At 29.4% G+C, this 21,944-nt stretch overlaps 2 protein-coding genes and 1 long non-coding RNA gene across 3 annotated transcripts; 1 reads left to right on the plus strand and 2 right to left on the minus strand.

The window, feature by feature from the left end:
• Nucleotides 1-213: 213 nt before the first annotated feature.
• LOC119674363 lies at nt 214-4,687 on the minus strand. Its single transcript, XR_005252203.1, has 3 exons — nt 4,577-4,687; nt 3,881-4,018; nt 214-3,337 (listed from the first exon to the last, which is right to left on the minus strand). It is a non-coding gene; the product is annotated as an uncharacterized LOC119674363 (long non-coding RNA).
• Nucleotides 4,688-11,842: 7,155 nt separating this feature from the next.
• LOC119672831 (transient receptor potential channel pyrexia) lies at nt 11,843-18,032 on the plus strand. The gene is made up of 10 exons (XM_038083975.1): nt 11,843-11,869; nt 11,944-12,184; nt 12,261-12,516; nt 12,627-12,916; nt 14,202-14,546; nt 14,619-15,112; nt 15,233-15,316; nt 15,382-15,535; nt 16,331-16,442; nt 16,507-18,032. The coding sequence occupies exons 1-10, from the start codon at nt 11,843-11,845 to the stop codon at nt 17,375-17,377; spliced, it is 2,874 nt and encodes a 957-aa protein (XP_037939903.1). The 3' UTR covers nt 17,378-18,032.
• A 1,707-nt stretch (nt 18,033-19,739) lies between these two features.
• On the minus strand, nt 19,740-20,484 carry LOC119672859. Its single transcript, XM_038084008.1, has 2 exons — nt 20,367-20,484; nt 19,740-20,310 (listed from the first exon to the last, which is right to left on the minus strand). Exons 1-2 carry the CDS (start codon nt 20,395-20,397, stop codon nt 20,021-20,023), a joined length of 321 nt encoding a protein of 106 aa, XP_037939936.1. The 5' UTR covers nt 20,398-20,484; the 3' UTR covers nt 19,740-20,020.
• Nucleotides 20,485-21,944: the final 1,460 nt, after the last annotated feature.

A 21,944-nucleotide genomic window follows, 5' to 3' on the forward strand; every position in this document is an offset into this window, starting at 1 on the left:
ATATTGCATTCCGTGGAACTGGATCAACTGCTTCGTTATCGCTAAAACTAAAGAATAAAATTCTTTAGGAAATTTGATGGTAATTACCGAGTGCTAGACCAGGTTTCACAACTAAATCCAAATTATTGGTGGTGCAAAAAAGCTGCCAAGAATCAGTTTCCTCATTCCATCAGGAAGATTTCAGCTTAAGTAAAAAAAATATGCCTTTCTATTCATGGAACTGGATGGACTGCATCATATCGCTAAAACTAAATAACAACATTCATCAGGAAATGCGGGGTTGTATTTACCGAATGCATAGACCAGTTGTATTCGCAATAACTAATTTAAGAATAGCAGAAGTACAAATAGGATCCGAAAATATCCGTAAGTGTATATTCTTTCGTTATTTCATCATTTATTATCGTCAGTATATGAAGACTTGACTTCCACCGACAGGCAGGCACAGGAACCGCGCAGATCGTATTACTAAAACTAAAGAATAATCAGGATATTTGAAGGAAATTACCGAAGCTCTGATTCTGATTCGTCGTATCTATCGATTGATGGTATTCAAAGATTTTTATCAGCAAAATTTGCATCATTTAGGAGTTGCTAATTGCTGACTGGAACCGATCAACTGTAACATATCGCTAAAGCTAAAAAATAAAGTAATCTGTACGAAGTTTGTAGGAATTATCAAGTGCACAGAAAAGCGAAGAGGTTGTCATAGAATATTGAATCAAACAATTTCCTGTAAAATTTTTGTGGATTACGTTTTTCACAATATAATAAATAAAATATTGGGTTGTGTTTGTTATGGGTTGGCCAACAAAATTACATACGGTTTTAGTATTTCATCAGTAGTTATACTTTCTCATTTAGTTGAATCTATTTCTTCAAATAAGCTTTCAATAGATGGTGCACAATAATGGTGAATATGTCCCATATATGGCTAAAACTAAAGAATATAATCGACACGAAATAAACATGATTTACCGAAACATGTCAAATGAAGGAATCCGCATTAAAAGCAGGAATCTCAATGGAAAATGTTTGCAAAATGGACCTCAGCTCAGATGGATTTTCTTCATTTGAGTGGTGTATCCCATTTTTGTTACTTATAGATGGTGTTGTCTTTTTACGATGTTTGCATCTGATATGCACAGGTACAGTTCAACTGCGTCATATCGCTACAACTAAAGAATGTACTGCAAAAATTTTTAAAGGAAGTTACCACGGCGTTCGTTTATTGATTAATGAACATTAAAAGTTCCACATTCCTTTTTCCAAATATACTGGATTTTGGTTTTTATAACAATGCGTTGGGCCTGCAAAACTATTTATATGTATTTTTTTCTCAAATATATATATAATATTATATTTGCAAGTTGGTAGTTTGTTACGAAAATTTAAAAAAACTCATCAGTTAATGTCATCACTGTATGTCAACTTCTACATCTGAAGGTCTTATTGATATGTACAGGAACCGATCGACTGTACCACATCGCTAAAACTAAAGAAGAATTTTCTTCACGAAATTGAAAAGAATTTACCAAAACTGAAGACGAAAGATGAAAACTTCCGATGAAAACTGTAGTTTGTAGTTATTTTAAACTTCACTTGGCATAAACAATTCAATGGTTCGAGATAGTTGCAAGATTTAATCCACACTATCAATTGCGAATTACAGATGCTTTTAACATTCATATTGATGCGATGGTGTAGTTCAATATATTTCTAAAACTAAAGAGGAATAGCGTTCACGAAATTTAAAGAAATTTACCAAGATGTAATTCCTATAAAGTTTATGAGGTTAGAAGGTACGGCCATGGATCCAAAACGATATGAAACAGCAATATTCAAAAAGGATCATAATACTAATTTTCTCCTTACTAATCAGATTGATGATAATAAAGCTGACCGCTAAATGATAGTTGAATTTGCAACTTGTGAAAATCAGCACTTTCTTCCTTAATTGTCTGCAAAATATTAAAATTAACTTGTCCTAATTTATATAAAAAGATTCCTGAATGATATGATTCAGCTTTGACGATTGGATTGATATAGTTGAAGATCAGTCGCTTCTAATAATGAATATATACAAAAATATATATTATGACAATAAAAATAATGCTGCGGGATGCGGAATTAGTGGTCTGCTGAATAGTTTCTTGTTTGTTTGCTTATTGATAAATGTATCAATTAAGTTGTAAAATTCTAGAATGAAAGGAATTTCCACAGCAATATACAAAAATTTACCAGATGACTCAGTTCTTGATGCTTAAAAACAGTTCTTCGGAAATGCGTTTTTGCTCATTTTTATGAAGTTAGTTATTTTTTTGAAGGTTAATATTATCATTTAAGATCTACAAAGAGAATATTAATCGCAAGCATAACTGCACCTCTTACGCATTTTTAATGAATCATGATTTCCGGGGAATAAACTAAAGGTGTCTTGAACATTTAAGTTGATTTGTACTTTTTTTTATCCACAGAATTGACTTTTCGTTTCATTGCTAGAACTAGACAAACGATTTCAAGCATGTATTCATTTGTAATTACCTTCTATTATTTCTGTTTTCGCATAAATTCAGATAGAAAAAGGAACTTTGTTTTAAAGAAATATACAGGATCGAACCATACGGCTTTACTCGAAAAAACTGAGTAGTAAAATTAACGAAATTTCGTCAAATGTAGAACTTCTCCTTCACAGAATTTGTACTTCCTATGAAGCTTAGAATATTTGATTGACATTTTGAAGATAATTTAGTAGTTTAGATGACTTTAATAGTTTATATAAAATATGTGATCCAGTTGTATGTGACAGGAACAATATATGCGTTGAAATCCAACAGCTTCTTAATTTTTTTATGTTAAGCAATGCATTATCGTTGATATATTAGTTGATTATATTAGTTTGTAAAAAAAAATAAATTATAATACGCACAGGGACATTCGACTGTGTTCGTATCTCTGAAATATTAAATCAATATATTTTGCCAATATTATAAGTACCGTGTAAAACAGCTCTTTAGATTGGCAATGTGTTGTTTTTGTTTGGCTTAGTGATGTGAACGATGACAAACAAATATACTTGTGTAAAAGTTTAACTGAGGTCGACAGACATTACTGAATATTTACTGCATCTGCATCAATGTATGATGACAATGAGTTGCTTCAGAGCCTTGCACGACCATATAATTGTGCTTCATTTGTGCTTAACACCAACTTACTCAGAAGTTCAAACGTATTGTTGACCTCGTATTATCTACCACAGCGTATACATACTTGTGGGATCTATTTCGCTAATTTAAGAAATTGCTTCAGTTTTCTTCCGTCTTGCTCCAAAACGGTGCTGTAAAACAAACCACGTTTTATGTCAGAATATATATATAATAAAAATTCGAAATTAAAGACGTAATTTTTTCAAATTAAAAAAATTTTTTTTATTATATATACATAATATATCTAAATTATTCTTACATTTCAAATAGTTTATAATAAATACGATCCAATATGAATCAGGAAATTATTACCTTTTTTTCTCTAAATATATATAACATATGTGTCAATATCTTTTTATATACTTCAAGTAAATTTAAATTTCAATTGATTTGACAAATACGATTCAATATGAATCAGGAAATAACTTTTCTGTACAAAGTGTAGAATGTACGCGAAGTAAATTTTTCAAATTAGTCATGCAAGGTCAACAGTATAACAGTTATGCAAATGTGTTATACACATATATTATTACTGCGCAATTCGTTTTTACCACATACATGCACAAAATACAAAATGGCTGCCTCGCTTGCATGACTAATTGCAAACGTTGTGAAATGTTAAAAATATCAATTTTTCTACATTTATTTAGCAAATATTAATAATATTTACGAACCAATGAGCAAGTTTCAGCTATATCATCACATGGCAGTCGTGACCAGTAGCCCATGCCCAATATTGTGTTCATCGGACTCAATTGGAAGGCTGCAAAATAGTTGTAGCCAGGCACATCTTTTTAAGAGCATATTTTCGACTGCAAATGAGAAACTAGCATAATAACTAATACACATTACAGTTTATGTCATATATAATATTGTTTTGAACGCTAATATTTTAGATTGTTTTAATTGTTGTTGCTACTCATTTTTTTCATAAATTCATCAAGACCACTTAGTTCACATTTCCACATATTTTCGATGTCTTCACGTTCCTTGCTGTTTTTCGCCATTGTTTTTACGTAATCATCATCGACTTTGTTCACAGTTTTCATTTGGTTTTTTGTTTGAAACTCCAACCAACGATTAAATCTTTCTTGTTGCTTAAGACGCAATTCATTTTCAGCACTCAGTAAAGCAGTAGATAAAATAGCACATACACGTAGATTACCACCAGCACGAAACTTTCGTTTCATTTGTATTTTCTTCACTCGTATATTTTTAACCCAGTCACATAATGTTGGCGGATACTGCGCACAAGTTGCATTGTATGTGTACATTTTTATTATACAAAACGATTCCAAAAAAAAAAATCTCTCCCAACTAATATATCTACTATAGAAACTCTTCACATATAAACTGGTATACAAACACACCTCGGTTCTCTTCTGCTCTCACTGCAACCAAATTATCTCACTTTCAACACTTTTCACAAAACTCCGGATTGAAACGAACTGCACGACTGCTACCAAAAGACTGTGAAATTCTGTACTAATTCCTGCCCTTATATACAGTTTTGCTAAAAAAATGTGTATGTGTTCGTACACGAACTGCTAGAAAATAGAGGAAATTGTTTTCTTTGTTCATTTACAGCTGCCTTAAAATATCAGGTAAAATGTAATTAAAATACAATACAAAGAAGTTTTTTGTAAATTTTTTAACTAGAATAACAAGATTACTTAATTCTGTAAATTTATGAGATGAAATTTTAAACAATAAAAATATTTTTGTTGTTAAACACATACTTATTTACTTATGCATATGTATATGATTTTAAGAAAAACTGCAATAACGCAGAGTTGAAATTAAACGTATACTAATTGAGTTGCTATACTGTTTCTAGCAACATATAGCAGCAAAAAGATGATTATATATTTATTTATATATTTGATTAAAGGAAATATTCCTTTAATAAATTTTTAATGTGTTTTATACAAATGAGTTTAAAATGTATGTACCTATATAATATACAATATAAGATTGTATTCTATGAATAATATTTTAAATAGTTTTTTGGTTTTTTTAATTTCTTTTAAATAATATATTAAATTGATTATAAATATTCAATTTTTTTATAAATGACAATTTAAAATTGCAATATATAGATTTTTAAATATAAAATGAAAAGAAAGTAAATTATTAAGGGGTATCTACTCAAAGTATCAAAAAAAACCGAATTTTTAAGAATTTGTCTGAAAAGACCTAATTTAATTTATCAATATAAAAACGTACATGTATTTTAGTATATTATAATTTTTAACATAAAATTATGATTTATAAATTTCACACATAATATTTATAATTCAGACAAATATATTGTTAAAATACAATTTTCATTTTTAAACAAATAATTCTAATAAATAAATGCATCGACAATCCCCTTAGAAAATCAATGTATGTAACCATACGTATAAATTTGGTTAAACCATTCCTACCATGCTATTATAATGGATAAATTATATACTTATACTTATTATATACTTCATAACATTAATTGTATTTTATATTTAAATATAATGTGTTATTTGGGTAGATAATACTATGTAAATACATATATTAAATAAAATTAAATAATTACTTTTAATATTGATTTCACTCATATGTTTAGATTTATATCATCTAATGCTGCATTTAGCGAATTAGATCGCATATATTAATAAAGTTGATATATCTCAATTATTACATTATACACTTACACTAAAAATAAAATTCTTTATATCAACAATAGTCATTATAGTTAAATCATGCTATTGTAGACATAAATTATTTACTTAGTTTAATAAAATTAATTGTGTTTTAATATAGAAAAACATATATGCAGTTAAGGTTAATAGAATTATTAATAGAAATAAATTATAATGAATTTGTTTGTTTATTTCATTATTTTTATTCATCTATTAAATTTATATAATTTAATACTACATTTAGCGAAATAAATCTTGTATAAAATTGTTAAGAATTCAAATATATCAATATTAAGCATTTTGTTTTTTATTTTGCAATATATCAACAATAGTCATTTTGATTATTCTTTAATAAATAATATACCAAAAAAAATATTGAAATTTATATTTATAAAATAAAAAGTAATATTAATTAAATAAAAAATAAAATAAAAATGTTTTTGCTAAAAGTTATAGCATATGATTATGAAATTCTTTCATACATTGAATAGGCAACTATAAAGCAATCATAAAGAAATGTTATTCACTGTGATTTAAAACGAATTTGTCAGTTTCTCAATATATCAATTATATTTTAAACTGATATCAATTTTTGCATATCTTTCGCGCCTTTTGATTTAAACAGCTGGACTGTCTACCTGAAATATAGGTATTTGTTTTCAAGAAAATATAAGCGTGAGAAATTAAAAAGTAATACAGGCAAAAAATGTTTTCCGTAATGTTGTATACAAAGAGCACTTCTAGGGTTGAAAAAGATGTTTTGTCTGCTTTGTTGTGTTATAACCATATTTTTTGTTTACGACCTTTATTTCTTCAAGATTTCTTAGAACTTATTTACATACATATTTTGTTCAAAACTTAACATTCAATTGTCCTTGAATTTAATATTTTGCAGTTCATTTTCAATCAAAGTAAATATAGTTTTTATATTAAAATCTTTATTTTTAATTTGATTATTTAATATTAATGAATTTGATGTTTGTAAATTTGCACTCAAAGAATAAGTGTGTTGAGGTTAAATAAATGAAATTACATTATATATATACAAATAATTTATTATTATATATCTTTTTCTTCTGTAAGAAATTCTATACTTTCAATCTACATATAAACAATAACGCAAAAATAGTTTTTTATAAGAACCATCTAGCTTTTAGGTATATTTTGACGAAAAAGAGTTAACTTTAATTTTTATATCGCTATAATTTATTTGTTACTAATTGATAACATACCATACCTGTTATATCTAAAAAGAGGAACTGATAGCATGGATAGAAAATAAATCAAAAAAAAAATTTGCTAGAGAACCCGCGTAAAATAAGCAAATAACAAGACAAAGACAAGGTTTCAAAGAATCAAACCAGGATCTGACATTTTTTAATAGCACAAATTTTAAAAGCAACTGAAATTCGTTTAAAAAAAATTTAACTAATATTGTTAAGAAGCTAATTTATATTTTTAGTTAACTACAGTGATATATTCATCAAAAATAATCAAATTTTCCGGGCAAGTGTTGCTTTAATCTTACAGATATCCCAAAAAAAGTCGGGTTAAATAACTTAACAGCTTACTAGTAATTATTGTATTTCTTTAGTAATACGGCAGATTTTCGATTTAATTTGTTATATTTATATACACATCTCATAAATATAAAACTTTTAAACATTAAAAGTACCGTTTTTATGACACTTAAAAATGTATCGTTTGTCTTTGTTAAACATCACTACGAGGGCTGTTTAACAAGTCAGCGTTTAATAATAAAAGTTAAATTTTTGTTTACTATTAATTTTATTTTTCAATATAGAATATTTTAAAGTCTACAAATTATTTATTAATTTGGAAAGATTTCGTTTGTATTCCATTAAATTTTTTTCCCAGTAAGCAAATTTTGTCAAATTCAGAAATAAATAATGAGGCAGATCTTTGTGAATACGATAAATATAGTAGTACCTTATAATGCAATTCGATCAGATATGCTATTTGAATTGGTGATAAATGAGCTGTGGCATTGGAGAAATAAAATTTTTGGCTTCTTTCTACTTCCTTAATTTTATCTGTGATAAATCTGTGATTTATCTGTGATCACATAATATTGTTTTGTCATTGACTTATCTTTTTTCAAGTTAGCCAAACATAGTAATGACAAAAAATAACAGCTATAATCTTTATCGCTGTTTTTTTGTAACCATGTTTATCGACAGATGTCCACTGTTTTGACTACCTTTTTATTTTTGTACCTTAATGGTGTATTCCTGTTATAAACCAAACAGATAGAATTTGTAGGTTATGATACACTATGATTAAATGTAGTGTGCAGTATGCAAATGATTTGTAAAATGTAATGAATGGTTTTACTAGCGGTTTTTATTATATTAGTAATCTTAAGCATTTTTGCATTTTATATGTATTCAAAATTTTTATTTCTGGGTTTCTGGGCATCTGGGCATCTGTAGTTCTCTTGCAACTGCAACAAAACTAAATAAACTAGTTTTGATTTCTTGTTAGTAGAGTGATAAAGACAATAAAAATGTCTTCATTATGTTCTATAAACTTCTTCCCCTTAAATTTACCTCACTGAGTATATGTTTATATGAATGATTATAGTTTTGTATTAACAAAGTTGTTTTAGTTATTCTGAAGTCACGAATCTGATCAAAAATTGAAGGAAGTGTTTAATTTTTATGAGAAGTATTTAATATTTAATGTTTATTTTATATACTTAAAAGTAATCGCACTTTGATAAGATAATCATATAATGCTACAGTTTCATAGTTTGAGACACACTATAAAAATGTTTTTGGGCTATAGTCTTGGGCTCTTACTGAGATTTTGGGTTGAAAAATAGGTTGATTCTGACATCTTTTTTAAATTATGTTTCGCCATCAAACAAATTTTGCTGCCACTCTTGTTAAGTTTAAAACATTCGTAATAATCGTTTCACATGATTCATATGACAATATTTTCAACTACTTCTTCATTATTATTATTATTATTAGCAAGTAAATACTCGCCTTTATATATATAAACCAAGTACGCTTAATTTCAACACTCTTGTTACTTCTTGATGATACTTCTTAATCTTTAAATAGATCTTAATATGGACTCTATATGCAAAATAAGAAAAAAATTAATTGTGGCTTTTGTTCCTCTGATGATTACTTTAAATTTTCCAAATTTTTTATTAAGCAATTATTTTATTACAAGCAATAATTTTATATTATTCAATAATATATTAAGCACAAAAGACTAAGCGAATGTTGTAGGTATAATCTCATAATACTTTGTATGAGGATGTAGTGAAAGAATTTTTATAACTTTTTAATTAAAAAAATTTCATTAACAATTATTTTTATTAAGTTGGGGAATTTCGCTCCTGCCTAGTGATCTGTTGTACTTTTTTCATGGATACAGAGTATTTCTTATTAAGTTTGATGTTGTCTATAAATTATACCGTTCATCTCATTACCGAATCTTATTTATTTATCCAATATCAGATACCCTCTCACGTATTTCTTTCGTTTAAGAATCGGTGTCAAACAAGCTCTGTATTTTTCTGCCTCATTATTTTGCGTAAAAAAACTGTAAGCTCCATTTAAGTAAATTTACAGTTTTTAAGGAAATAATTAAACCTATAGCGACATCTCAGAATTGTTAAGTTGCTAGTCAATTAAGTGCATACAAACTTTAAATCCATTAAGGGATTGAAAGTTCCTATAAGCAATTTAGATTATGGTGGCCTTGTTATTTTATTTGATCAGTTAGTTTAGTATATTTATTAAGCTGCTCACCAATCTGTATCGACACAGTATATATAATGTAAAACAATATCTATTTATTCAGTTCAGTACTGCAAGGAATTGATTTGTCACTGAGGCCATAAGTTTAACTAAGAGTTAATGGAAGAAGGAATAGAAGATGTGCTATATACATTTGTACCTTCTGCTCAAAAAATATACGGATTTTGTTGTTTGTTAACTAATCCTTAAGTAATAGACCATCTGTAATATACGCCATCTGTCAATTAGTTTGTTTATAGCAGCTGTTAATGTGAGACTACCTCAAGTGCATTTAGCGATTTTTACTATGAAAAATTCTTGTTGTACACGATTTTTAACCAAACACGGCACCACTGTCATCGCTCAGGCACCATATTCGTCAGATCTGGATCCGTGCGACTTTTTCCTGTTCCCGATTGAATCGGTAAAAGAGAATTCGCTGAAGTAACTAAAAGCCATACCTTCACGGGCCTATGAAAAGTGTATGGAAGTTTCGGTTAAGTGTTGGCATATTTGTATCGCTTCAGAAGAGCATATTTTGAAGGAGATAAAATAAATTTGGAATAAAATTTAAATTTGTGTGCTTTATTCACAAAATCCGAGTACTTTTTGAGCAGAAGGTATATATAGTTTTATCAATTTATAAAAAGGTCATATGTATTTATGAAATAGAGTACAGTAAAAATCTTGTGTATAACTAAAAATGCTTTAATGTTTAATAATTATATTCGGTATTTGTGGCATAACCTAGAGTTGAAGGAGAACAGGATGTATTTCTGTTGATATAAATTGAAAGTGTTTGATATATTTCACCAAATTTATTCTGATACGATTTTGACATGTATTTTTTCTAAGTAATATTATTTTTTTATGTAGAATATTTCGCACATTTACAATGTATAAATATTTAATATGTGCGAGTAGACAGAAAATGTTTACACTTTAACATCTGACATACATGCTAAATAATAATAATTATGAAAATGTACGAGTACATGTACGAGTGTCTACACATCCCAGCAGTGGAAGTATTTTTCTTATATAAATATTTATTTAAATCTGTACATGGTTGTTTCGTTATGCATCCATTCGGTTACATATGAGGTAGAAGATATGACAACTGCTCACAGTTACTATCTATAAACTAGTTAAGATGCTAAAGTATAGGACTTATCCAATGACCTTCTCTGCAATCTATGCCTATCCAAATCCCGTGGGAATTGTATATTTAAAAGAGGAAAAATTAAAAAAATATATATGAAAAGAATAACTGACTTCCACTATGGAGCTATTTGATTCCAGTAATCCTATTACATACAATATTATCTAAACATATTTAGACCATTATCTTTCCTACGCCATATGTCGATATGTATGACATATTGGTACAGACACTGCGCTCAATAAAGATTTGCGCTATATGCTGCTGAAAAATTCTCCAGCGCTTTTACTCTTACTACTTCAGATTCTACTTCTGCTTCTGCTCTCACCTAGCAGTCTTTTGTTCCAAAACTAATATTTTTGCAGCGCCAAATATGTTTGTTTGGGCAGCAGTGGGAAGTGATCATGACTTCCAATTGCAAAATCAGTTTTTCTTAGCATTTTGCTGCGAGCGGATCGTTACATTTGGGAAATTCATGAAAAGCGGAAAATATTAAAAAACCGAAAATTGGTAATTTTTATTGCATTTAAATTTTTTATAGATCATTTACATTTTTTTTTAAATTTTTTTTTTAATTTTTTTTTGTGTATTTTTTTTATATATTAATTGAGGACAAAGTAATTGTTCTTTATTCTTTCTGAAGCTGAAGCGAAATTGGCAGATTCTTGATCGTTGCTGTCCATCGTTTTATGTGCTGATTGTTCAGACTTCTATTTGTGGCAGATGAGTAAATGATTTTGGAAGAAGCGAGGAGTTGAATCAAATCGAGAAGGCACAGCATAAACTTACCGTGTTGAAAAATGCCTCAATGAGTTTTTTTAAAATTCTGGAGAATATTTTTGCAAGTTGATGAAATACAAAATATTTCTTTTTGTATAACTTATGTTTTTCACCCGTTCCCTGCTTGCTATCCCAAAGCTGATCTATGCATGAAATTAATAAAAATTTCGTTCTTGCAATCATTTATTAAATTTTATATAAAATCCAAAACAATTTTTTTGTTAAACAAATAAATATAAAATGGAAAATGTGCGATTTTCAATAATTGTAAGCGTTAAGTAAACATTTCTTGTTTATTTTGAAAATGAAATCTAAAATTTATTGTTATTATTTTCGTTTAGGAGAATGATTTGAAGTGGCATTCGGAAAGCGATGCAAATGATGATTTGATCTACGATAAACGTAGCATATCGAGCGAAAGTAATAGTGACGCGATCTTCAGTGATGAGGCGCATGAGATTTTTATGTGGCAACAACAACATCAAGTACTGTGGGATAATAACGAAATTGATGATACCTTGTCCACCATGACACCAAATTCGGCTAATCTGCTCAATATGGTAAAGACTGGCTGTTTTCTAGGTACAAGCTTTCTTAGCTTTTGAAAAATATCCTGTTTAGATATAAAAATATATATAATGAATTCTGCTTATTACAGATCTAATACCAGGCACTAGTGATGTTAACCTAGCCTTGTTATACGCCACGCTCTATGGTTGTACCGAAAATATAATTTATCTGCTTGATCATTTCGCAGCAGATCCAAATTATTGGGATTTACGTGGTCGTACAGCATTACATTTCTCTTGTTGCCGTAGTAATGCACATATGGCCAAAGTGTTGCTAGATCGCGGCGCCGATCCCAATCGTTGGGATGCAAAAAAGGAAGTTACGCCATTGCATTGCGCTGCCAGGTAATGACATATTTACAACTGCACCTCGGTATAGAAATAAATATTTTTAATATTTATTTGTTTATTTTATAATTTTTTTTTATTTATTTATCTGTTAATTACACGAGCAGTGCTAAAAGTGTGGAATGCATTTTACTTTTGCTAAAACGGAAAGCACACATCAATATCGGCATTGAAAAGCGTTCGGCGTTACATTTTGCCATTGATCGTAACGCAATTGAGTGTGTGGAAACTTTGCTAAAATATGGTGCAGATCCGAATACCCCACAAGTTTATACCGAAACTCCCCTTCATACCGCCTGTGCACTGGGGTTTTCTAAATGTGTTGAACTATTATTGAGTCATGGAGCTGATGTACGTTCACAATTCGGCGAAGGTAAACTCGCCGCATTACATTTAGGTGAGTTTAAACTTTTTCTGAGAATTATATAAAAATATGTAAATAAAGATTTAAAGTAAAAAGGACTTATTACGTTACAAACAGGAACAAATTTGAAATCACCGCTTTATGTTATTCAAAATAATGGCTTTTTAACTCAATACAGCGATGTAAAATGAGCGCTTCAAAGCTAAATCATCGCCCGGGCTTTCTCATAGCAAGTCGATATAAACTCTTTGAATGGATTCTAGTCTACAAAACGTTTTCACTTAATTATCAAATCCATTTCTTCGAAAGTTGAAAAATCATATGATGCTAAAATAGTTGAATACGGGAAGTAGCAGACCATGCCGATTAATGTCGTTGCCGTTAGATAGCCCCACTACAAATATCTATTTTTAAAAAATTGTGTTTGCTTTTGAAAGGAACTTAGACTTAGATAACAAGGATGCTAACATGGACTTACAGGAAAAAATGTCTATATTCTTGTAAATAATCAAGCAACTATCACAGCAAGTTCACAAATGCCTTCGTTCCATCGGCTTACAAGGTAGCACTTCCAAAGTAACTCAGGTTACGGTTTCCGGTAATACAAATATAGTCAGGAACGATACGTTGGTGTGCTAGTAAGACTCGGTACATCTTCGATAGAACTTACTACAGCAATCCCTCTGCCTGTCAATCACAGACGAATTTGGTAGTACCAATAATATTACAGGTTTTCATGAGGCACTGAACTGTAGGACAACATGGAGCTAGGCTGATTCTGCTCTGTCTCCTATAAATCCTTTAGAGGAAAAGAGCACCTATTGTGTCATTGTCGTATTCAGATGCTGGTTGGAACTTATTGGTACTTTATTCTTTAATCCACTGAACAAAATACTCAACATTATAATTGAATTGATATACGTGATTGTGGTCCAAAACCTCTCCGCAGAATTACGAGGAATGTGAAATCAAAATGGTGTTCTTAAATAAATGAGGAGAATTTGGTGCTTCTTCCAGTTTAACTACCTATGTACGATGATCCAGTTTTAGAACATTTTCACTAAAAACCACAAACATATTTATAGAATATAGGAATGTTGCATCAAAACGGTTTTCTTTAATAATTGACGAGGTTTTGATCATCCTTTAACACCACTTACCTACATACGTACGTTATATAGAATCAAATCTTTCGAGTTATAATAGAACAAAAAAACTAATTATAAGATATATTATTTCTGCCCCGTATTCCTAAAAAAATTTTACATACAAATCTTTTAGATCCTAACTTTCATATTTCTACTTTTCTCCAATATAGCTGCCGAAAATGATTACGTAGAGTGCGTAAGATTATTACTAGAACACGGGGCCGAAGTCAATTGTCGCAATGCAAGCAATCAAACCCCATTACATTTGGCCTGTTTGTCTCAATCTATTGAAACTGTGGAATTGCTTATAAAATATGGAGCAAATGTAAATGCAGTTTATCGTGATGGACGTACAGCATTACATGCGGCAATAGTTAAACAATCACGTTGTGTGGACTGTTGCAATGCTCTATTAAAGGCCGGAGCCGATGTCAACAAGGCAGATAATTATGGTTATACACCGTTGCATATAGCAGCTTTAAATGAGTTCAGCAATTGTGTCTATATTTTTATAGGTGAGAAATTTTAATTAATTTTACATACATGATAATAAATTATTAATAAAATATATAAAACTTTTAATTTAGAGCATGGTGCTGATATCACTGCACGGACTGATGGACATGTTTCTGCGCTCTCATTTATTGTGCGTCGTACACCTGAGATAATACCAAAGCTAATGGCAAAATTGGATTCTTCAATTAAAGTAAATGATCATGAAATCGGCGATGTCGATTGCGAGATAAAATTAGATTTTCGTTTACTTGTACCACCTCACGCTTTGGAACGCGGCGAAGCTGAGCTTCTACTCTCGTTGATTGAAGTTGGACAAAAGCGGCTGTTAATGCATCCACTATGCGAAACATTTCTATTTTTAAAATGGAGACGTATACGAAAATTTTTCCTAATGAGTTTATTCTATCATGCTGTCTATGTATTTTTATTTACCTTATATGTAATTGGTGTTTATTCGAAGAATTGTGATAAGAACACTGAATGCAAAGCATCAGGTTATATACCAACCACTGGTTATTTTGTTATTGTTTTGAACTTGATTTTACTAGGGAAGGAACTTTTTCAGGTAATTGTTAAATATATTTTCAAAGTATTAGAATTGTCTAAGGATTCATTAAATTGTACTTTGAAATATTTTAAAGTTTTGTCATGTTTCATTGAAATGTTTCATTATATCGAATAATAGATGGCACATGGTTTACAAGGATATGCTAAGTACTGGGAAAACTGGTTACAATGGGCCATTGTCTTTGGAGTGTTGCTATGTGTGGTATATATTCTTTTTAAATTTTATATTTTATTCTGAAATGCTAATTTATATTTTATTTAATTTAGACTCCAGAGACACTAATTCCTGGAGACTTGCATACGGTACCTATATGGCAACATCATGTGGCGGCTGTAGTTGTATTGTTGGTATGGTTGGAACTTATGATGTTAGTAGGTCGGTTTCCTATATTTGGTGTTTATGTTCAAATGTTTACTAAAGGTAAAATTCAATTGAAAACTATTTAAGTTAAAGCAGTATTTTTCAAAATAGTACTTTTGCTTTATAGAGAAGTGATTTTATTGTTTGGTAGAAGAACTCAAACTTAGACTTTAAACGAAATTGACCTAGATTAATAACACTTTATAATACTTTATCAACAAACAACTATTAAGTTGGATGGGTGATTTCTGTAAAACTTTTTCAAAATAAGCTACGATTTAGTGTCTATCATTTATTTATAGCAATAAATATGCTCCTCATAGAAGTTAAAGAAATTATAAAATAGAAATATAGTTAGTAAGTATGTTATATATATAATGGGAATGTATACTGAGACTCACATATTTTAAAAAACAAATGAAAAGCCCATAAGATAAAATTTGCCTTTTGAACCCCAAAACTCTCTGGGTTTTAATTTTTAACTGTTAATAAAAACATAACAAAAAAAATATTTTGTACTTTATTTACATTAGATATATAGATTTAGATAGATTAAAAAACAGAAAGAAATTCTAGAATTAGAAAAAGAAAAAAATACAGACCTATTTTCAAAAATATATATATTTTGTTTTGAAATTGGGAACCAATAATAATTTTAATAAATTAAATATGAAATAGATTTGTTAATATATCACTTTTAATATAATATTAATATGCATTAATATTTTAATAATTTCATGAATTAATTGTGTAACCCTACATATAGGTTTATAGGTAACTTTTATATAAAAACTTAATAACTTGCTTATTATTTAAAAAAATATAATAACTTATTTGTCTCACTTCTATTTTTAGTGGCTGTGAATTTTGGAAAATTCTTATTGGCATATATATGTTTACTGATTGCATTTGGTTTAAGTTTCTCAGTACTCTTCAATGACTATCCAGCATTCGAGAACATTACCTGGTATTGTTAATAATACGTTGCATAAATTACAAATCTTTCTAAACATATATTCTTTAACTTAAAGGTCTTTGTTGAAATCAATTGCTATGATGTCTGGAGAACTAGAGTTCGAAGATATATTTTATGGTGATTATGCAGTGAAATTCCCAGTTACAGCGCATATCATATTTCTATCATTTGTCCTACTGGTAACTGTCATACTTACAAATCTAATGGTGGGTCTTGCAGTGAGCGATATACAAGGTCTACAAGTATCTGCTAGCTTAGATCGACTAGTACGGCAAGCGGAATTGGTTTCACGTCTAGAAAGTTTATTTTTCTCACGTCTATTGCGTGGCGCACCAACTAAACTACTAAAATTATGTAAACGTAGCGCCTTACTCAAGACGTCCAGAAATAATTTAAAATTTGTTACGCGTCCAAATGATCCTCGCGATAATCAACTACCAGAAGAAATTAAGTTGAATATTTACAAATTGGTTGCAGAGCGTAGGGATCGCAATTTAAGTATACGTCGTAGAAAGTTTGAAAGTAACTATAGCATATTTAGTAGGAGTTTGGAGCGCCAGCATAAACAACAAGGATATAAGCATGAAACGAAAGATGAATTATTTCAAAAGAATAATAATTATCAACAGAAACCTATGACTTGTGAGGCACGTGAAAATGAATTTCTTTTGAGACCCCGTTCTGCTACCAATGTACCGAACCATTTAATGTTGGATAGTAGTGACTTGGCTATAAAACTGAAGAATCAGGTGAATGGTATATCAGATGTGCGTACTGAAGTGCAAATAATTAAAGATAAACTAAGTGAAATTAGTCAAAAATTGGATAAATTTACAGATAGTTCCAATAAGAAGATAACTTTTGCCACGGAGGAATTGTGTCGCATCAAAATGCAATTAGAACAAAAATCACATTATACGCATTGAACACATAACTTATTTTCGTTAAAAACTATTTAATCGAACTTAAAAAAAAATAACTTACTGTTAACTAACTTAAGTTTAAGTGACTGATATTATGAAACTTGTAGATTGTATATATTTAAGACAAAAAAAATTATACCGAAATGCATTGTGTACTTACACAATACATGTTGGATACATGTTATTTCATTATCGATAACAGATAACAGATAAGGAACTTCTACACGATTCCAATTTCCCGATCACGCGGATTTAACAACGGATTGTAGTTCCTAGCTACATTATGTTAAGCTACTATTTCCACTATGCTATATTGACCTAGATTATTAATATTTTATCAAAGAACAAGTATTAAGTTGGATGGGTGATTTCTGTAAAACTTTTTCTATATAAGCTATATGCTATATGTCAATATAATATAGTTTTGAAGATATTGGACTTTGAAGTTGAATATTTTTACATGATTACAAACAACATAAAACCGCCAGATTGTACATCTACCATCTAGAGTCATCTTTTAGTAGCTAACCTTACTAAAATCCGTTTTCAAATCGACATGCCCGGGAATTTGGTTTCACACCAAAAGATTCTTTGTGCCTTATTTTTACTAACACTAAAATTAATACTAAAATTAAAAGTATTAGAATCAATTATGTTAATATAAATTCTAAGACATTTTTAGTTCCTTATAACTAAACTATATTAAAATAATGTATTTGAAATTTGAAAATTATTTATTAAATTTTAACATTTTATTATAAATTTTTGAAATATTTTAAATTTAATTTTTAATCGCTAATAATCGAATAATTGCTGTAAGGTTCTTATTCTTTACAATTCAAACCGACTACTACCAGATGAATTCTAAAGTAAACAGAATTTTTTAATAAGCAGTAACAAGTTTAACTCTATTAAAAACATTATAGATCACTTCTGATTCAATACATTGATTTGCTCGACCTTAGAAATATGTCCAATAAGTGTTTTAGATTGTATGTCTGGGTGGTCTTCAAGATGTCGATATAAGCCTTTTCACTTTCTTTTCGTCGGCAAATACATTTTCTGGAGAAGATAAAAGTCGCACGATGTAAAATCAACTCAATATGGAGCTACCAATAGATGGCCTCGATACAAATACTTCTTATTTCATAAAAAGTAATATTTGAAAAAATTAGTGATTTAAATCAATGGGCAGGGATGACCTGTAGGATGTAAACCTCCCTCCTCTTCAATATATTATTGTTCCATTTTGTTGAGGTGGTAACGTAGTCCATGGTGACCCATTAAATATCCCACTAGCAACCTCAACTCTGTTCTGCTAAAGGAGGATATCTTATTATAACAATAGGGGAGAACCAGCTCTTTAGCCTGACGGTTACCTCGACTGTCGCGCTAGAAGGGACTTCTCTCGGTTGAAATCCAATTATTGATTAGAGACCTAGTTGTAGACCAACTTAATCCACAAAAAGGTTCTGGGCCAAAGATTGGAGTGGCGGATCCTGCCCGTGCAAGACTATCGGCAGACTCATTACCATTAATTCCTGTGTGACCAGGCACCCAGCACAGTGTCACTTTATTATTGCTTGCCAGTTGCTGCAGTGTCATAGCAGTCTGGTAGAAGTTTTAAGAAAAAATTCCAGGAGCATAACGCTTTGATTGCTCCTTGACTATCTGAATAAATACAGATCCGGGCGCCTTTCAACCCCTTGTTAATGTTGATACGAGCGCAGACCTCGATGGCGTGAACCTCTGCTTGGAAGACAGTGGGCCATATACCCAGCGAGAGCGAGATTCTGGTGTTTGGACCTGGTGTTTGTTTTCGAACCATCAGTATACCAGGATATCACTTTTGGTTCGAGTCCAGGAGTACCATTTACCCAGTCCAATCGATCGGGTATGAGGATTTCGAACTTCCTACCGAAGCGAAGTTCCATGTTCATGCGATCTGTCCTATCGCAGATCTCTATGCCAGGAACTAGTCTGCAGATAGAGTTTTGACTGACGAGTTTTCCGTGCATGTTGATGACAGGGTGTAGCCTAGCTGCACTCATAGCTGCTGTCTTTTTAATAAAGAGGTGCAGAGGGGTATCACCATGGGTTATAATAACAACAATCTTTAGGATGTCAACGTAAGCCTTTTCCCTTTTTTTAGCAGTCAAATAAATTTTTTGAAAAAGGTAAAAATCGCAAAATGCGTATATATGAATATATTGAACGTGGGTAGTGGTAGACCTGCCAATCGATAGCTCGATATAAATTCGTTTTTCTAAAAACCAGTGTTTACTCTCGAACGTACCGTACGAAAAACAATTTCTGTAATTAAATTATTTCTAACTACTGCTTTAGTTCTATATTAAATTTGCATTTACATTAAGTTTTTATTAAATAATTTGACAACACAGTTGAATTAAACTAAGAGATTTACTCTTTAATATAAGAGTAATATATGTACTTAGACCATTTTCTGTTAGGACGTTACTTTGACGCGATCGTATTAATATATTTTTGATATAAACTACAGTTTCTGTTGTTAAATGGATTGCTTACCGCTGAATTAGTTCAATATTATTACGTATATATATTATATATATTTGTATCATATTATTTATTAAAATAGTTGAAATAACTTATAAAAATTCAATAAATTCACTTTGTCAAATATTTATCGTTACTTTGGTTCCATAATAATGTGCCTTCAGCTGGCTTTGGATCAGTTTTTTTCACCGAACTCCAACTTTGAGATTTGGGATCAAAAGCAAATGTTTTCGAAGTAGGATCTACTGGAGGTGGTGTATTTATGACGACTGGTTTACGAGTTGTAGTAATCGCAGGTTTATTTACTACTTGTGGTCCACCACCGATTAATTCATATTCTAAGTTTGGATTAATGGATTCGGGACGACCATAAGCACTGATAACAATATGCAATAAAAGACCTAAGAATATAAAATTTATTTATTTATACTGTGAAATTTTTAATAATTAAACTTACAAATTAAAGTGAAAGTTTTTAAATTATACATTTCGATTAGTTTGATATTTTTTTCGTTAGGTTTAAGGTTTTAACTCGTTGTCAACAAAGCGAAGTCGATGTTTCAATGTTAAGCTCAATACTAAATCTTTAAATTAAATAACTGAAATAAACAACAAAAATGTAATAATAATTAAGTGAATGAGATAATCTTTATACTTGAGTTCACAGCATCTCAAAAATTATTCTGATTCAGAGATTGATTCAGCAATGCAAGTATTGAGTTTCTCGCAAGTATTACGTTCTTGATATTAAATAAGACGGCACTGATTAAACTGGAGTGATTTTAGATTATTTTCACTCATAAAATTTTTTTGATAATTTGTTGTTCATTTTCATTAATTAAAAAATTTATAGTTTCTGCTAATTCTATAATCAAAACAATCTGTGAATATATAATATCTTCATTAATACATGAGCAATTAGTAAGAATATGTAAATAGAAAAAAGAGTGAAAGAGCGAGTTAATCTATCAATGGATACAAGGTATATTCGACTAAGCTTTGTTCGTTGAAGATTATTTACCACTATATGAACTTTTTAAATCTAAATTATCTAGTGTATTAGTTAATAGGAGTCACTAAGAAAGTATTAAATGGTAATCAGAAGTTCATTCCTATTACATATTTATACCAATTATATATAAATGAATAATTTTATCATTGATTTTGAAGCGTTCTATTATTTAATCTTAATCGTTATCTATAATTCGAAAGACTGATCACTTTATATTAGTTCATACAAAATATTAACACATTTTGATAATTAATAAGAATTTTTTTTTAATTTAGATTCTTTAGAACTTTATTTTACTTAATATGTATATCGAGTAATTTGATTTGTGAAATTACTATGGGTTTTTCGCTGGGTATTTTATATAAAAAAAACTTTTTTATGAAACTGATGAAAATTAAATAATTAATTGGAAAAGTATATGTACTTTATATGATGTGCAGAAATTATATAAAATATATATATTATATGTGTATGCATAATAGGTTAATATATTTATAATATATTTGTTACCAAATGCCTCTTATGAAATAATTAATAAAATTAATTATTAGTTAATTATTTTTATTTATTTGATCGAATTATTTTTATTATTATATTAAACTTTATTAGACGTCCTCCACATATTATGTCAGCAAATTTTTTATTATTAAAAAGTATGCTCCACACAAAAAGAAAAATTATAAATGTATTATGGTATATCAGAAGCATAATTATAGATACCTAAAGACTGTAAATGATTCAGTATTAAACATAACTCTCAAACTTTTTGAGAGCTGGACATCCTTATTATAATCAAAGTATTGAAAAAGGTCAACGTATGTGAACCTAAACATATAAAAAATAGATTTTGTTTACATAATTTTTGGTAAACAAACAAATAAATTATTTACTATATATTTAATAAATTCTTTTCAGTTATATATTAAGAATTGAGGCCCTATGCACTTAGGAGAGAAGGTCAGCAGTAAGTAAGTAATATGTTAAGCATTGGAATTTCCATTAAATTCCATTCACGTACATGAT

This window comes from Teleopsis dalmanni, chromosome 1 (assembly GCF_002237135.1).
Source record: "Teleopsis dalmanni isolate 2A chromosome 1, ASM223713v2, whole genome shotgun sequence".
Classification (NCBI taxonomy): Eukaryota; Metazoa; Arthropoda; class Insecta; order Diptera; family Diopsidae; genus Teleopsis; species Teleopsis dalmanni.